This window comes from Lontra canadensis, unplaced genomic scaffold (assembly GCF_010015895.1).
Source record: "Lontra canadensis isolate GAN:19392208 unplaced genomic scaffold, GSC_riverotter_1.0 scaffold36, whole genome shotgun sequence".
NCBI classification, from domain to species: Eukaryota; Metazoa; Chordata; class Mammalia; order Carnivora; family Mustelidae; genus Lontra; species Lontra canadensis.
Genome location: NW_022631030.1, coordinates 7,796,282 through 7,813,383, shown reverse-complemented (window position 1 = coordinate 7,813,383; position 17,102 = coordinate 7,796,282). Strand labels below are relative to the sequence as shown.

The window sequence follows — 17,102 nt, the reverse complement described above, 5'->3', positions numbered from 1 at the left end:
AAGAGAGGTGCATTTACATGTATTTAGAAATATCTCTATGTACGATGACGTATTAAAGAAGAGGCATCCAAGCCATATGTAAACGAGGTACCAATAAATCATAACATGAATTTGTACTCAACACTGGCACTGCACTGATATACGATCAGAGATTTGGTACATCGGCCATCATCCATAAGCTCTCTCGGCACCTGGGCTGCAAAACACAAAAGCTTCTTAAACATTTCTGAGTTTTAAACCTTCTAGAGATCTGGTGAGAGCCATGGGTACTCTTCCCAGAAAAATGCAGAGAGATACAAAATTCCACCTACAAATGAATGAGGCTCGAGGACCCTCTCCTAAGGAACTTCCTGGTTCATGGACCCAGACGGAAAGCACCTGAACTCAACTCCCTCCAAAGCGTTTGGAGGACAGAAGGTTAAAGAAAAAGCCATCACTGTCCTGGGGTTAAATGGTATCAGTGTCCAATGATCAATCAGATTCACTCTTCAAGGTCCTGAAAGCAAAGGCTAGCCTCAGGAACGGCCCAGCTCCAAAACCGGCTCGCCCGCCTGAGTAGACAGTCCGCAATCTGGACGAGCGGATGGTCAGAGCCTCTGCAAAATGGAACTGTCTCCTTTCTTCAAAGAAAAAGTATTTGAGGAGTCTAAGCTGGTTAAAACAACAGCTGTGTGTAATTTTCACCACCGTGCAGACTAGAAGACTTAACCCGGACAGGTTAAGTAATCTGGGTCAGATCATACCCCATGTGGGAGTTAGGAGAAAGGGGCCGGGAACCCAGATCGGCAATTCGCAGTGACCTGTCTTAACCTCTAGAACGCATTAATGCCCACGGTACCCTTGCTGCCTGGGCCTCCAACCTTATCCTCTCCTCCATATACACTTGGGGTGCCCAACTGCTTCAGAAGTCTAGCTTTGTCCAGTCTCACATCTCCGAGACAAAGAAGACCCTGCCATCTGACCAAAAAGGCAAGCCCCAGCCCAACCAAGGGCTGAGAAATTCTTAGGACTACAGGTCTCCCCCTGCACATAGGGGCCGGGGTTGAGGCTAAGACCCCTCCTTAGATCCCCCATCCACTCCCAAGGGCTCAAGTTCCTTGTTGGGGAAAATGCACAGAAAAACAAATTCCAAACTGCAAGCAGGATTCAGGAGAGATTCGAAATCTGTCTCAGGAACGCCCTCTAGTGAGCCAGCAGGGTCCACGAGACAAAGCCACGGGCACCACTCCCTAGAGGGGCCCAGACCCACACTTTCATTGGGGCATCAGATGAGTGGTGGGAGGAGACAGCAGCAGCATCTGCCACTCAGGGCCCAACTCCTCGCCAATCCCAAGGCCATCATCTTCTGCAGGATGAGAGGCAGTCTCTGCTCTCAAGACCGACCGGCCCACACCCACCCAACCCGTTCCTTATACAACAGGCGGAGGGAAGAGAGAAGCAAACAGAAGGTGGGCAGGAAGGATAGGGACGGCACATATGGGTGGAGAGAGCACTGTGGTGTGAGGTAGAGGCAGAAAAGAGAAACAGGATAGGGATAAATGAAAAAAGGAGGCAGAGCTAACACGACAGACACAGAAGTCAGCCCAGACAGAGCTAGAGTCCCCGCCCCCTACCCTGCTCAGACTCCAGGGCATGTGAAGGTGAGGGGTGTGCTCTGCGGGACCGAGCCCTTCCTCCCCTCTCCTGAGGGCATCCTGCTCATGTGGGTTCCCTCCGCTCTGACACAGCCCCTGGACGCTGGGGACTGGTGGGCTGAGGGACAGGAGGGGAGAGAAAAGTGAACCAAAGGCAGAACTCGCCAAGCGAAGCCACTTACGCACAGTGCGGCCGGCAGCATTTCCATCCTACCTTTGCTGTCGCCATATCAGCCGGCTCCATGATCTCTGCTTGGCCTAAGGAGCAGCGGCACCATCCAGAGAGAAAAGGCAGAGTCACAAACGTCCACCCAGAGAGAACAAACCACCCCTGTGGAAGGTCAGGGAAAACAAGACCCGGACTGCTGTTCTATGGCCCCTCAGGTTGTCCTCTCCTGGTGGGGGGGAGTGGGGGGAACGCATGAGGGGACAGGAAAGAGGCTTGGGGTCCCCGGCAAGTCAGGGGGCTGCCTGGCTTCCCACAGGTGCTCACGTCAGGCTGAGTCAGGGGGCATCTCCCCTCGCCTGGGACTTCTTCCCTGGAGGCAAGTGTGGATCTCCCGGGGCTCCCCCTGCTGGGGGAGAGCGCACAGAGATGGGAGGGCCTGGCCTCCCATCACCGGGCCAACTGGTACCCACAGGTCAGGAAGAGGGGAGCGTGTGGGCAGCGGCCAGCTGGCGGGTGCTGAGCAAGTGCGGGGGGCAGCAGGTAGGGAGGAGGCTGGGGGCCGGTGGGGGCGGGCGTGACAACCTCCAGAAGGGGGTGCAGGCACTCAGATGGAAGCGGGAGGCGCCGGAGCCCCGCACGGCTAGGTGGAGAACGCAGAGGGAGAGGGACGTGCCGGGCGAAGCCACTCACCTTGCAATAACATTCAGACTGACTGAGGCCTACACAGAAGCCAGGAGCGGGCGGTTCACACCCCCCCCCACTCCACTCCCAGAGACTCACAGCCTCTGTCTGATGGTACATGAGAGCAGCCGGCAGCCTAGCGGGATCTGCAGAGGCCCCTGGCTCGCGGCAAGCAGCCTGATTGGAGGAGCAGGATGACTTCATCCGGCCCCATTCATCATGTAGGTTTCCTGCCCGGCAGGGACAGGCCGCTCCGCGAGCTGAGACTACAGCTTCCTCTCGGGCCCATTTCACTCTGGCAACCTGGGATAGGCTGTGTCAGCCAGAGGCCGCCAGGGGAAAGGGAGCGGAGCAGCCCGGGCCCTAGAGCACGGAGGCTGCTCCCGTGTCAGGGAGACCGCCAAGCCTCTCCTCCAACAGAACACGGCGTGGCGTGCGTATTCGCGGTATGTGCACGGGCGGAAACACAAAGGGGCAACACTCCACAACACCGGCAGGAGAGGGGCTCGCGCGCTCTCCTGAACCCCTGACCTTCCTGCTAACCTTCAGAGATAGTCTCCCAGTCAAAGAGAATAACCGGGGGGCGCCCGGGTGGCTCAGCGGGTTAAAGCCTCTGCCTTCGGCTCAGGTCGTGATCCCAGGGTCCTGGGATCGAGCCCCGTGTTGGGCTCTCTGCTCAGCGGGGAGCCTGCTTCCTCCTCTCTCTCTCTGCCTGCCTCTCTGCCTACTTGTGATCTCTGTCTGTCAGATGAATAAATAAAAATCTTAAAAAAAAAAAAAAAAAAGGAGAATAACCGAGGCAAAAGCAGGCCAGGATCTTCAGGCTTCCTTCCCCGCGAGCTCCAGCTCTACCAGCTCCTCCCAAAGTGTTACCCTGGCCTTGCTGTTAAGATCCTCCGAGTCCCTGACGCTTATGGTTTCGGACCCATGAGATGTTAAGGTGGAAGGCACCTTAAAGCTTTGGCTCCATTTTACAGATGGGAAAATGAACATCCAGAAAAGAGTGAAAGCGTTGGGGCACCGGGGTGGCTCAGCCTCCGGCTCGGGTCGTGATCCCAGGGTCCTGGGATCGAGCCCCGCATCGGGTTTCCTGCTCAGCGGGGAGCCTGCTTCTCCTTCTCCCTCTGCCCCGACCCTGCTTCTGTTTTCTCACTCTCTCTCTCTCTCTCAAATAAATAAAATCTAAAAAAAAAAAAAAAAGTGAAAGGGCAAGGGAAGGACTGCCAACATCCTTTCCCAATTCCAGATGGACTTACCCTGAAAAAAGGGGAGACCCTGAAAGAAATAACATCCTTCATTTACCCATCCCCAGTTCAGCTTCCAGAGCAGAGGAAAAATCCAGCATAGCAAGGGTTCAACAGAGAGCTTAAAATATATGAGAATTAAAAAAAAGAAGGCAACTGGGGCGCCTGGGTGGCTCAGTGGGTTAAAGCCTCTGCCTTCAGTTCAGGTCATGATCTCAGGGTCCTGGGATCGAGGCCTGCATCAGGCTCTCTGCTTGGCAGGGAACCTGCTTCCCCCTCTCTCTGCCTGCCTCCTGCCTACTTGTGATCTCTCTCTCTGTGTCAAATAAATAAATAAAATCTTAAAAAAAAAAAAAGAAGGAGGAGGAGGCAATGAACCTGTGATCACTCAGTTGGGTCCATTCTGGCCGTCTCCTCCCCTCATTCTTCTCTCTGACCCTGCTTCTGTTCAAGCCTGACTTCACAACCAAAGTGCACATTCAGGTAGACCAACAACAGAGCAGGAAAGGGTTTTCCAAAAGAATGACACCACCAGGATTCGACCAGTTTCCACAGCCTTTGTGCATCTGGCTTAATGACAGAACAGTAAAAGAATTACAACTCCCATTTGCCTGGGGCTCTGGGGCATTTTCAAATCTGCTGCCTCATCTGATACTCGCAAGAACCCTGCAAGGGAAGCTGTTCTCCCTTCCCAAGAGAACCTAACTGAGATTCAGAGACTTTCAGGGACTTACCCGAGGTCACACAGCACAGCAGAGCTGGGATTCAAGCCTGTGTTCATGGACACCAAACCCCTTGCTACCTCTCCCACCACTTCACTTTCCCCCCTTCAATCGGTCCCCAACTCCTGCTTCCATTATCACAGACACTGAGAATATAAAACCTCAATTTAATATTTCTCCTTGGGGACCCCCACTTTTTTTGTGAAAGATGCCAAACTGTTAGAAAATGCATTATCAAGACATAGGGAGGAAAAATCCTGGGCATATTCAGAGGTTGGTGTATACATTAGCAAATCTCCTGTGTCCAATGGAAACTGTTTTTAAAAAGAATCATCAGAGGGTGCCTGGGTGGCTCAGTTGGCTGAGCAACTGTTTTCAGCTTAGGTCATGATCCTGGAGTCCCAGGATCCAGTCCTGCATCAGGCTCCCTGCTCGACAGGGAGTCTGCTTCTCCCTCTGACCTCTCCCCTCTCATGCTCTCTCCCTCTCTTCCTCTCTTTCTCGCTCTCTCTTAAATAAATAAATAAAATCTTAAAAAAAAAGAATCATCAGGAATTCCTAGGTAGAGCAGTCAGTTAAGCCTCTGATTCTTGGTTTCAGCTCTGGTCATGATCTCAGGGGCCTGGGATCAAGCCCTGCATCAGGTTCCATGCTCACTGTGCAGTCTGCCTGAGAGTCTCTCTCTCCCTCTCCTTTTGCCCCTCCCACTCACGCTCATTCTAATTAATGAATCTTAAAAAAAAAAAAAAGAATCAAAGATTCACTCATGTTCACTTTATTTAGGCAGCACAGTAGACCAAAACGTCTCACCAAAGCGATCAACTATCAGGATTAAAATGAAGAGGGGAAAAGATGCGTTCCTGGTTCCAGCCACCAGAAGCACTGAGTGGGTCATATCTCCCTAACCTATCCCATCTTATCCTATTAGCCAAGAGGCGCAAAATTTTCATAAAACCAAAGGGAAAAGGACAAGAATAGAAGTAGTAGACTATACCATTTAGGCCATTGGACTGATTTTCTTCAACTCGCTGCCCCATGGTCACAGACACAGTCAACCTGGAAAGGGTCCGCGGCACTGCCAGAATGGCACTAGAGGTACTCCACTGTACCCTGCACCAAAAAGCTGTGTGCGGGCTCTGCCAGTTCCACACATGCCATCTCTGCTCAGAGGCCTGCAGTGTTCCTCCTGGCTATCGCTCTGGCCTGCGGTCCTCTCTCTCCCTGGGCTGACAGTCAAATGCACAAACAGATGGAGAGCAGAAGGCTGGTAGCCACGAGGGAGGATGTTCTGTTTCAGCAAAATAATGCAGAGATCGCACCCATGTCCACAGGACTGCACCCAGTCTCCCAAATGACCAAATACCTCAGTCCTTAACAGCATCTGACAGTCACATAGCCCTGGGTGGCGAGCACAGCACACAGCGTTCAGGTGAGCTGCTCAGCTAGAATCATCTGTGTGTACTTTATAAGGCAATTTAAACACCCTGAACTCCAAGCGGCAGGGAGAGAGCTGTCACCTTGGACAAGGCAGAAAACAGGGCAGGGCAGGAGGGAGGGGGCAATGCTTGGTTTCAATGAGAAAGGAGGGAAAGAGTATGTCCCAGAGGCCAAAGAAAATTCCAGGAAGAAAGACAGAAAAGAGAACAACACTGAAAGGGAAAAAGGAAAGAAAACCTGACGCAGACAATCCCATTAAGAAGTCACTGTACCCACACTTCTGCTAACCGTAAAGGAATCTACCTAAATAATGGACTAAGTAACTCCTCTAGTCCACGCCATCTGCTCTTTGAATTAAAGGCCAGAAGCTTCTTCTACAACTCCGTGTTGTTCCAATCTGCCTAGTATTTAGTGAAAAGACAACGATGGAGAGAGAGACAGATATGGATGATGACAGAGATGGATACATGGGACGGTATCATTTATCATTACATCATTTTCTCTCCAGGGGAATTATTCATACTAATTACTTTACCCTAGGTATTATATTCTAACTCCTTAATCACTGTACTTATGTAATAGATTTAAAACCCAGATACCTGAAGAGAGGCTAGGGTGAGTTTGGGCAGAGGACGGGGAGGGTGTGGTGGGAAGTACAGGACCCGGTTCCCTAAGGACAGCTCAGAGGCTGGACACTGGCACCTGCTTCTTTCAGGAAGGGCCTCCTCCCAAGCAGCTGCCTCCTGGTGGGAGGAGCTGCAAGGAAGCCAAGGGGAGCTGCTTCCAAGCCTGGCCAGGTCAGCATCCCCCCGGGGCACCATGGGATATGTAGTTCTTGGCGCAAAGTGCAGTGGTGCAGCCATAACTGCATTGCTGATCAAATGTGCAGCCTGATCGTTCTGCCCATCCTGAGACCGCCAACTCCTTGCTGGCACCTTTGCCAGAAAGGTACCATTCCTTCTCTCCGGAGTCTTGACTTTAAACAGAAGAGATGGTGATGAAGCAGGGAGGGGTGCGCACAAACTACAGGCATCCAGAAACATGAAGACCTTGAGAGGTCACTTAACGTCTTCGCTCCGTGGATACAGAAAGAGAGGCAGATGAAGGGGGAAAGGGGTGGGGGTGTGTGTGTGAAAGGTGTGTGTGTGTGTGTGTGTGTGTGTGTGTGTGTGTTTTCTCACCACCGTGCATGTCTGATTCCAGGGCTGGAAGGTGACTTCTCCTCATCTCTTTCGCTCACTAACCATCAACCCTAGAGAGAGGCAGTCAGGCACGTGGACGAGCATCTCTCTCCAGCCATTCTGCTCAAGTCTGAATTCTGACTCAAATGCCCACCATCTGTGTGACCTCAGGCAAGTTACTTAGCCTCTCTGTGCCCCCATTCCTCATCTGTAAGCCACAGATGTTACTCAACTCATATGCTACATGAAGGTAGCACACATAAAAGGTTTAAAACTGTGTCTTAAGAGTTAGGGTTTTTTTTTTTTTTCCTTATTATTAATCAGTGGCTCGACACTTGTCTTCTCCTAATTCAGCTGACCCTTCTCCCCCAGAACATGAAATTTTAAGTCCCCTGAAGAGTTCAAGATGGCAGAGGTGGAATGGACTGAAAACAAACCCACCTGCTTTTTCAGATGAATAAAGACATGAAAATGGGGGGGGGGCAAAACGGTCATCAGAATATGAAAAAGGGAGAAAAGGAACAAAGACGGGAACTACGAGTGGACATTAAGGGGGACTTGTAGGGGAGTTTGTGGAATAAAAAGCCATCAAAGAACAATAAAAGAGTCCAAACAGAAATAAAGAAGGGGAGAAAAGATTTACAAAGAGAATCAGGGACGTTGATCAGGCTGGAGGGGGCAGAAAGGAGACTGAGCAAAGTGGCAAGTTCCACGAGAGAACCTGACTAAAGCACCTGGGAGGAGATCTGGGAGGACAGAAACTGCTCAGCATGAGGAGAACTGGAGAGATGGCAGCTAACCCTGCAGAGTTCAAGTCTGGAACCATCTTGTGAAGCGGGCCTATGCCCTGGAGATCCCAGGTGCTGCACCGGGGCTGGGCTGGAGGGGCTTCTCAAGCGGTCAGGACAGGAGGGGGTGAGGGGGGTGGTAAGAATTAAGGTTCAGGTTCAAGGAGGAAAGGAAGTAGCCTTTAGTCAGCTACAAGACGGCACCCGCAGCTCTGAAGTCAAGAGGAGAGAGGCAGGCCTCTTTGAGCGCAGGCAGCCATAGGGTAGACAAAAGGGACAGTGCCAGCCCCTCAGCCATTGCTTAGGGAAGCTCGGATCTCAGGTAAGACTCTTGAGGGTCTTTGCTGGTATCAGATCAGGCCCTTCTGCATCTAAGTTCCTCAGGGTAAAACAATAAGTCAGGCAGGGGGAAGGCCTGCCCCCTTAGCCACTAGCAATTCCTGGGACCTCACAAGCAACTGGAGTATCAATGATACCCCTTCAACATCAGCCCCTAGAGCTGGACAGGGAGGTGCTGCAGAGCGGTTAGGACCTAGAGTCAAGGCGCCTGGATTCACATTCTAGACCATCACATTAGAGCTGTATATGCTCTTATGCAAGTTATAAAACCTCTCTCACGGCCTCAGTTTTTTGAGCTATAATTAACAGTTATACCAGTTATACTATTTCATAGCAAAATGCTGACATTTAAATGAGAGCCCAGTGCCTGACACATACCAAAAATAGTCACTAAAGGTTCACTAAGACAATGCTGTCTTCTAACCACTATCTTTAGGGCAGTCAGGGGTTGGGAACAATAGATATTTCATGAGTTCCCCTAACCCCCCCTCCATCCGTACCCAGCACTGCTCAGGTTACACAAGCCCTTCCCCTCCCTACCCTCTCCAGCCAGCAGCTGGTCCCGTCCTGTACTTCCAGATGACAGATTTGTGCAAGTACTTTTAAAATGAAAAGGGTCACCGATGCAGAGGGCAGATTCATTCAGGGTGAGATTTTTTTTTTTTTTAAGATTTTATTTATTTACTTGACAGACAGAGATCACAGGTAGGCAGAGAGGCAGGCAGAGAGAGAGGGGGGAAGCAGGGGAAGGGCGAAGCTCCCTGCTGAGCAGAGAGCTCCAGGCGGGGGGATCCATTCCAGGACCCTGAGATCATGACCTGAACTGAAGGCAGAGGCTTAACCCGCTGAGCCACCCAGGCACCCCTCAGGGTGAGATTTCACATGGCCATTCAGGGTGAGGACATCTAGGAAGCCACAGGATTAACTGAGTAGGGGGTCCACAGGGAGGGGAAAGGGGGCAAAGGGCAATGCTGAGCTTTTTGGGGTGCATGGTAAATGGGCGCCATGCACGCTGTCCTGCGTGCTCCAGAGGCAGATAATGGGAGAAGCCTTAGGATGGAAGGTGTGAGGCTGTCCGAATGCCCTGGGGGCATCACTGGACGCAGGCCGCTGGAGAGGCCCGCTAGGGACCACTGCTGAAGCGAGGGAGAGACCAGACGGGACGCCAGACCATGGTCAGTGACCCCTGGACAGCGCAGCAAGCTGCAGCAGGCTCGGGGACTCCCGTGGAGAGCGGCTGCATCCCCCCATTCTGGGCAGCTGCCAGGATGGACCAAAGGTGAGCGGGCGGCCGAGGGACGGTCTCCAAGTCAGGAGCGTTCTCCTTCTGCTCTCAGGTTTCTTCTAGCGAGCCGGGACCAAGGTTGAAGGACGCAGCTACAGATCTCGGCCAAGTCCTGGGACATGGGCTAGGCAAGAGAGGCAAAGCCAACACACTCAAAGGGAAATGTGGAGGGGAATGCTTCCAGGGACGACCACCCTCTCCAGACCGCTGCTTGGTCCCCACCACCCTCCAAGAATACAGGACCCACCAGGGAGGGCTGTTGCAACTGCATCAGAAAATGAAAACAGACCATAAAGCTACAGAAGCTGGGTGGGATGGGGAAGAAAAGAAGGACGGGGCAGGGGTGGGGGGGAGTAATATATATCCAAAGAAGAACTCACTGGCCCCAGAAGAATCTGAGTGAAGGGTCAAAGACGAACATACAAAGCCAATTGCTCAGCTCATCTGGCCATCAAGTCTGCAGTTCCCCCCTCCTACTGTCCTGGTCCTATGAGGTGGGGGCTGTAGGGCCAGGTGGAAAGTCCTGCCCTCCATAGTAGGAGGGGAATCCAGGCCACGCCCCCTGCCTCCTGCCTGCTGAATAACACCCATCTCACTACTTGAGGGCATCTGGTGGCCACTCTCTCCTCTCCAGCAAAGCCACTGCCAGCAGGGGGTGCTGGCGAGCCCAGCAGACAAAGAGCAGGGGAAGGTAAAGCGCTTTTGTTGCTCAGGCCAACACCTAGAGGGCCTTCACCTGATACCAACAGAGAAATCAGAGCGACCACAGTTCTGTTCTGTGGTTTAGACATAATACTGAACCGAAAGAAAGCATCAGAAATGTATCAGAACTTTCCTATAAGTAACCTGTTAGTTAAAAACCTACGGCACTTCTCAAAAATCAACAAGGCATGTGAAACACACTCAAAACAGAAAAACAAAAACAAAACACAAAACCCTATTTGGCTCTCAGGCGTATTTAACTGAATCATTTAGAGTCACTGAGGTCTATTCCCTCCTTGTCAATTTGTCTTCTGTTCCATCTGGCTTGAAGCTTTGCCACAAATCATCTTCATTAACCGACTCACACACTCCTCATCTGGAGCTTCAAGTCCAGGAGACAGGGGAAGAAAGATCCATCCAACGTAAGGAAAAGCAGAAGGTTCAGCACTGGGCGCCCCAAGTGTCCCAACGGCCACATGGATGCTCTCTCAAGGGGAAGTCATAAAAGGCGAGTCGGCTCTGGAGTTGAATCTCAGTTCTGTCACTTATAAGGAATGACAGTGGACAACCAAAGTTCTTACAGGCCTGTTAGCATAGTTAAGTAAGAAAGGACATGGAAAGCACACTGCTGCACACATAAAAGACTCTCAAAACATGACTATTATTATATTATTATATTAATATATTATATATTATATATAATTATTACATTATAATTATAATATTATTATTATCAAAATATGATTATTATTAGTCATAACAGATAATACCTCGGAACTTTTATGGTGCCCACAGACTAAGTCCACGGACATTCTGTGTTCTCTTAGATTTGCTCACCACATTTATACCGCTTCTGTAGTTTCCCCTAACTCGACCTTTCTTTACTGAAAGAAACCCCAATTAATTTTCTTCGATTTCCCACTATGGAAGTTATTCACAAAGATGATGTGGGGACTGAAGAAGAAATTCACAACTGAGGAAGGAGCAGAGAGGATCAGCCTCCTTAAATCCCTTCTTCAGGCCCCCTCTGCAGATCTAGGTCCCACCCCCCATTTATAAGGACGTTGGCCAGACGCTCTCGGCCAGACGCCAAGTCCACCCATTCATTGAGAGGCCAAGAAAAGGAAACCCCGGTGTTTCACTTCTAGAGGGAAAGGAGTTCAACAGAGACAACCGTTCACTCCGTGGATCCCCCTAATGAGTCTGTCCTGGGGCCACACAAATCAACTGTATTTCAAGCCTAGCCCTGGTCCTCCCGAGGGACTCCCCCATCCAGCTCTTACCAGAGACACAAGGGAGTGTCTGTGTTAGTGTCTGGGGGCCAGGAGCGGAGGTCCCCAGGAGCCGTCCACAGCCTCAGCCCCTCTTCCAACCCCAGAACAATCTGCCCCCGGGTTATGAGGGGTTTCTCGCATCTGGACAGAGACTTTAACCTTCAGACTAGGGAACGGCGAAGAGGGAGGGGGCCCAGCAGGGAGCTGCTTGCTGCTTACCCGTCAGAGGATAAGAAGAAAAGCAGCATTGAGCAACCTGCAAAGTTGGTGACAGATAAGATGAAATGATTAATTTAATTACATATCCCCACTCCGCCCACCTCTCCCCCTGCTGCAGAACCAGGATTCTTGGGCTATGCAGCCAATAGCTGCGGGAGAACAGAAGCGATGCACTGATACCAGGGCCCCTGAGGGCTAGGCATTAAAAACGCGCCATGGGTCTGCCAGAGGCTCCCTACGACGCTGGGCTCTCCCTGTCCCATGACCATTCACTATTAAATTGCGTACTTGATGTTCACTAGAGCAGAGTTAACAGGAGGCTTCTGACCATGGGTCACGTTTCTCCGAGCGTGGTTCAAGACCCCCAGAGTCAGAATCGCTCGGGATGCGTGGTGACTATGCAAGTTCCTAGGCCCACCGCAGTCCACAGGGCTCAGAACTGGAGAGAGGGGCCCAGGAATCTGCACACTGGATAAGCCCTGCATGGGATCGTGACACCCCGTATGGCCGCTCTGGTCTCCCGAGGAGACTGCTCATGATCAAGGGGTAATGAGCACTCACGGGGGCAATGCAGGAAGGGAAGTATTAGAACTTGCATAGATCTGGGGGCACCTGGGTGGCTCAGTGGGTTAAGCCGCTGCCTTCGGCTCAGGTCATGATCTCAAAGTCCTGGGATCGAGTCCCGCATCGGGCTCTGCTCAGCGGGGAGCCTGCTTCCCTCTCTCTCTCTCTCTCTCTGCCTGCCTCTCTGTCTACTTGTGATCTCTCTCTGTCAAATCAATAAATAAAATATTAAAAAAAAAAGAACTTGCATAGATCTCTATTTCTTTTTATCTCATCCTTTTAAAACGTCTGCTTAATTACATAATGAGCAAAATATTCAGTACAGCAGTGCATGTATGTAACTTATATAAATGCATTCACACGTGCATATATATGTATGCATATATGTACGTGTGTGTATATGCGTGTATATACACACATGTGTGTGTTTGTGTATATTGGTGGAAATATGTATATATATTGGTGGAAACAGCTCAAAAATGTTTCACTGACTCAGGTTTGCAACCAAGTTAGAGTATCAACTTCTGGTACAATGACTTATTCATCGCCTCGAAGGGAAAGCAGGGCGTGGTCTCCGCAAACAGGTGCTCTGAGCTCCCATTATTCCCCATTATTCGTCAGTAACATGCTCGAAGGAGAACTCCGGGATTCTGGCCTCCAAGTGCACCTCAAGACTGGATAAGAGGGAGACAAAGGAGGCAGCAGGGCAGGGCAAGCTGCAGGTGGAGTCTCGGCCGAGCCCCCGGGGTACTGCCACCCACTCACATTCCTTCTCCACTCCCACTGGTAGGAGGATGGGATTTCTCCCCAGCAGGAGGTGGGGAAGCTGGGGAACGGGGTTTACCATCTGCCTGCCTGCCGGTTGTTCAAATCCAGATCCCAACTCCGGCATTGGCCAAGATAGCACAGTTTGCCGAGCTATAATTAACAGCCCCCTTTCTCAGGCAGGAAAGGAGAAATGCTGGAGTAGGAGGAACTCGGAGCAGGTGACGGTTACACCTGCAGACAGTTCTGCTGACGGCCACAGACCCAGCCAGGCCTGCCAAAGAGGAGCTACGAACTGGGAACTCGGGGAGGGAGGGGAAGACAGGAGTGCCCACTCGCTTCTCTGCCCAGACCTAAAATAAGGTGTTTCTCTCTCCTGTTCCAACACCATGTGTGCGGTCTGTCCAAGACCACGCCGTCACCTAACCAGAGGTGTATGTGGATCCGAAGAATATAGGAGGGGCAGTCACAAGCCACTGGCCGCGACCATGAAAATGTCACAAATATTAACAGACACAGAAAGGTTAGTCAGTGGCCCTCAGTTTGGGGCACAGCTACACAATCCTGTGATCACAGAATGTGAGAGCTGGCAAAAAGCCTTAGACAGTGGCATGCCTGGGTGGCTCAGTCGGTGAAGTGTCTGCCTTTGGCTCAGGTCATGATCTCGGGGGTCTGGGGATGGAGCCCCACACCGGGCTCCCTGCTCAGAGGGGAGTCTGCTTCTCCCTCTGCCTGCTGCTCCCCTGCTTGTGCTCTCTCTCTACGACAAATAAAATCCTTAAAAAAAAAAAAAAAAGCAAAAAGCCTTAGACAGTTACTCATTAACCAATCTTCACTGAGCACCTAGTGTGTGTCGGGCACTGCAATGCGTGTCAGATACACACTAGTGAGTGAACCAGACTGTCCCCCTGCTCTCGTGAGATTTGGGCCCTAGTGGGGGAGACATGACCACCAGGCCAACAGATACATACAGTGACAACACGATCAGCATTCAGACGGAAATCAGCTGGGAAAGTGAGGACCCAGGTTTATGTGACTGGCCTCCCCTGCCTTAGCCTAACCAAGTCCTCCCACGGACAGACAGCTTTCAGGAGCTCAAAACTCCCCTTCCACTTACTCACAGGCTTGGCTCCAGGCTACCATTTGCCAACAAAAAGGATCTATCATATCATTTACTGTATCCAGACACAGGGCTAGACCTTCTCCCATTTTATCTCATTTTGAACCCCCCAGTCTCCACAAAGTAGATACAATTGTCTCTGTTCTTTTCTTTTTTTTTAAGATTTTATTTATTTACTAGAAAGAGAGTACAAGCAGGGGGAGCGGCAGGCAGAGGGAAAAACAGGCTCCCCGCTGAGCAGGGAGCCCGATGCGGGACTCGATCCCAGGACCCCGAGATCATGACCCAAGCCAAAGGCAGACACCTAACTGACTGAGCCATCCAGGCACCCCCCGTGTTTCCATTCTTAAGGAAGGAAGCGTTCAAAGAGGCCAGAATGATTTTGTGAGAGCTCCATAGCCAGTAAGTGCTAGAGCCAGGGAGCCGCCGAAGGTCATAGAGTCTCCAACAGGCTCCTGAGTTCCACAGGACCCCAGAGGGAAGCTGGCCTCTGTCACCAGCAGTGACAGGGCATCTCAGGGGGAATCCCTCATTCGGCCATCGCGTGTCAGATGTCTGCTGTGTGCAGGTAACCTGGGCGGTCGGCACCTGAGAAGTCACCTCGTAAGAGTAAGGGACTCAGTCTCTGTTCACTGTCCTCCAAAATTCTGCCATGAGAACACCCCAGGGGAGACAACTCTTATCAAAAGACGGCTAAGCACTCACGGGCAGCCACGCCTGTGGGTGTTTGCACACGGGCCTGTGTGAGAGAATCAGATCAAGTCATCGACAACACCTCCAGCCCCAACTGACCTCTGAAATCTATTCAGTCTCTCACCACCCTCCCTCCACTTGTCCATCCTTCCTTCCCCTTACTGCTATATTCCTCTTCACAAAAACACACCCAGAAACCTGCCCATAAGCTTACATGCCCCCCCTCTCCAACAGCTGTCAGCCTCTGAGTTTCCCCTCTGGCCTTGGGGGCTGGAGCGTCTTTCTCCTCTAGGACACCTCCTCTCCTCTTCTTGCTGCAGAGGCCAAGGGGGCATGGCCACCACGGAGCCCCTGCCCACGGTTCTGCCAGCGAGGGGGGCGCCACACTGGGACAGAGCACCCCCCACCCCACTTATCCTCTGACCTCCCCGGCTGCCTACTCGAGCAGCTCTGGGGTCGGGGCAGAGGCCCCAGTGACTACCTCTAAGAAGTGAACCCGTGACGTCCACACCTCCGAATGCCTCCCTCACAGGTTCCCTGTCACTGGAAGGAAATGATCAGCACCCCAGAGACGCCAGTTAGAATACATCACCCTCCACAGCACCTCTCTCTTACGACCTCCAAGTTCTTTACCAACTGAAGTAATTTACCACAGGGAGAGACAATCCTCCCTGGCCGGTTATGAAAAACCAGGAGAGCCACTAACCCCCTGGGCAGACCCAGTAAGGCCCCGTCAAGCATTCCATCCATTCCGACGAAGGGCCACCCAGCTTCAGCTGGCGGCACCCTTCTATCCTTTGCCTTCGGCCTCTTGCAACAGATCACTCCTCCCCCCTTCTTGAGGACCCGTCCCCCCTGGCAAAGAACTACAAGAGCCCCAAACATGAGAGCCAACCCCGAAAGCTGCCTCTGTGAAGAGCCCCCGGTCATCCCCAACCAGCCCAAGGGCCAACTGGTCACACTCTCACCCTTGGGGGGGGGGGGTCGGGGGTCCCCTGCCACCTACTTGGCTCGCAGAAAGGACAGCTTTTTCCTCAGGGAGGAGACGTGGTAGTGACAGGCTTGCTTGACGGCCGCGCTGCAAGAAACAGCCTCGGAGTGCAGATTCTGTACCATGCTGGGCTCAGGGGAGGGCCCACCACATGGCAGCCGGGACCTTAAGGGCTGGGGGCTCACTCCAGAGCCACCTGGACGGGACTTGGCCTCTGCAGCTCTGACAACTGTCGGCCGGAACACCTGCCCACAAGCCCTCCCAGCCCTGCTGGGCGATCCAAGACCCGGGCAGGCACAGGGCCCGGGGCAGGAGAGCCCGAGGCTCCGTGTCACCAGGATCCCCTCTGGCGTTGGCCCAAGCCACAGCTCCAAACAGGGCCCTCCTCCATCTTCCCACATCTGGCAGTGCTCTGGGCACTTGGTGAGTTTCCTCCTCCTCTTTGTCCTCAGACAGGGAGGCTGGAGCTCTACCTGCCTGTGATGTCAGCTGGAGGGGGAGGGCCGGCGGGCCCCGCTCCCAGAGGGTTTGTACTGGGCTCTGTCCTTGTGCTGAGGGAGCCGACTGCAGAGGTCACCTGAGCGGCCGCTGGGCCGCAGGGACCTTGGGGGCCGGGCACGCAGATGGAGCTCGAGCACTCTGGAAGTAGGCTGTCTGGGGACAATTTCTGGTCTAGAAGAAGCAGAACTGAAAGTATCCTTCCTTCTACCAGGAGGCTCTCCATTCTGGTGGCTAGACCCGAGCTGAAATCAGTTGAGCCTGCAATTCCGGAGGCCTGGCCTTTGGCCTGAAATTCCATTACTTTGGTTTCTCCATCTGTTCACTCGTGAATTCCACAAGCATCTGTGGAGCGCTTCCTCTGTGCCAGACAGAAGAGATACGGTCTCTGTCCTCCGGGGTCTCGTGGGCCGGTGTGGGGGGAGACAGAGAAGTGAACCGGACAGTGCAAACCACGAGGGAAGTGCTGGACAAACGAACCACAACCACGAGGGAAGTGCTGGACAAACGAACCACAGCCCAGCACTCCACCTATAAAACGGGTCCCATAACACGTGCCCTCCCTAGCGCACCTGGAAGAAACGAGGTGAGTTCCGGGGAGACAGGTAAGACGGGAACACCTTTCCTGCGAGTGAGAGAAAAGGTGATGCAAGAAATCCCCAAACTGGGGCATCTGGGTGGCTCAGTGGGTTAGGACTCTGCCTTCGGCTCAGGTCACGCATGATCTCAGGGTCCTGGGATCGAGCCCCCGCATTGGGCTCTCTGCTCAGCAGGGAGCCTGCTTCCCCCTCTCTCT

General features: G+C 52.4%; 1 protein-coding gene across 11 annotated transcripts in view; it reads right to left on the bottom strand.

Annotated features, from left to right (window-relative positions):
* The window catches only part of GRAMD1B (GRAM domain containing 1B), a 242,103-nt gene that overhangs the window by 107,412 nt on the left and 117,589 nt on the right, over positions 1-17,102 (bottom strand). Inside the window, exons 1-2 of one of the 11 annotated variants that reach the window (XM_032868779.1) lie at positions 2,494-2,565; positions 1,849-1,892 (exon numbers count right to left, since the gene is read on the bottom strand). The exons of 8 other annotated variants lie outside the window; for them this stretch is intronic. Coding sequence is in view for 2 of the 3 variants with exons in the window: in XM_032868787.1 (XP_032724678.1) it covers positions 11,679-11,712 (34 nt within the window). In the remaining variant the exon portion in view is untranslated. Of the gene's footprint in view, positions 1-1,848; positions 1,893-2,493; positions 2,566-11,631; positions 11,713-17,102 lie in introns of those variants that run through there. 2 more of the 11 variants (XM_032868788.1, XM_032868787.1) reach the window with 2 other exon arrangements.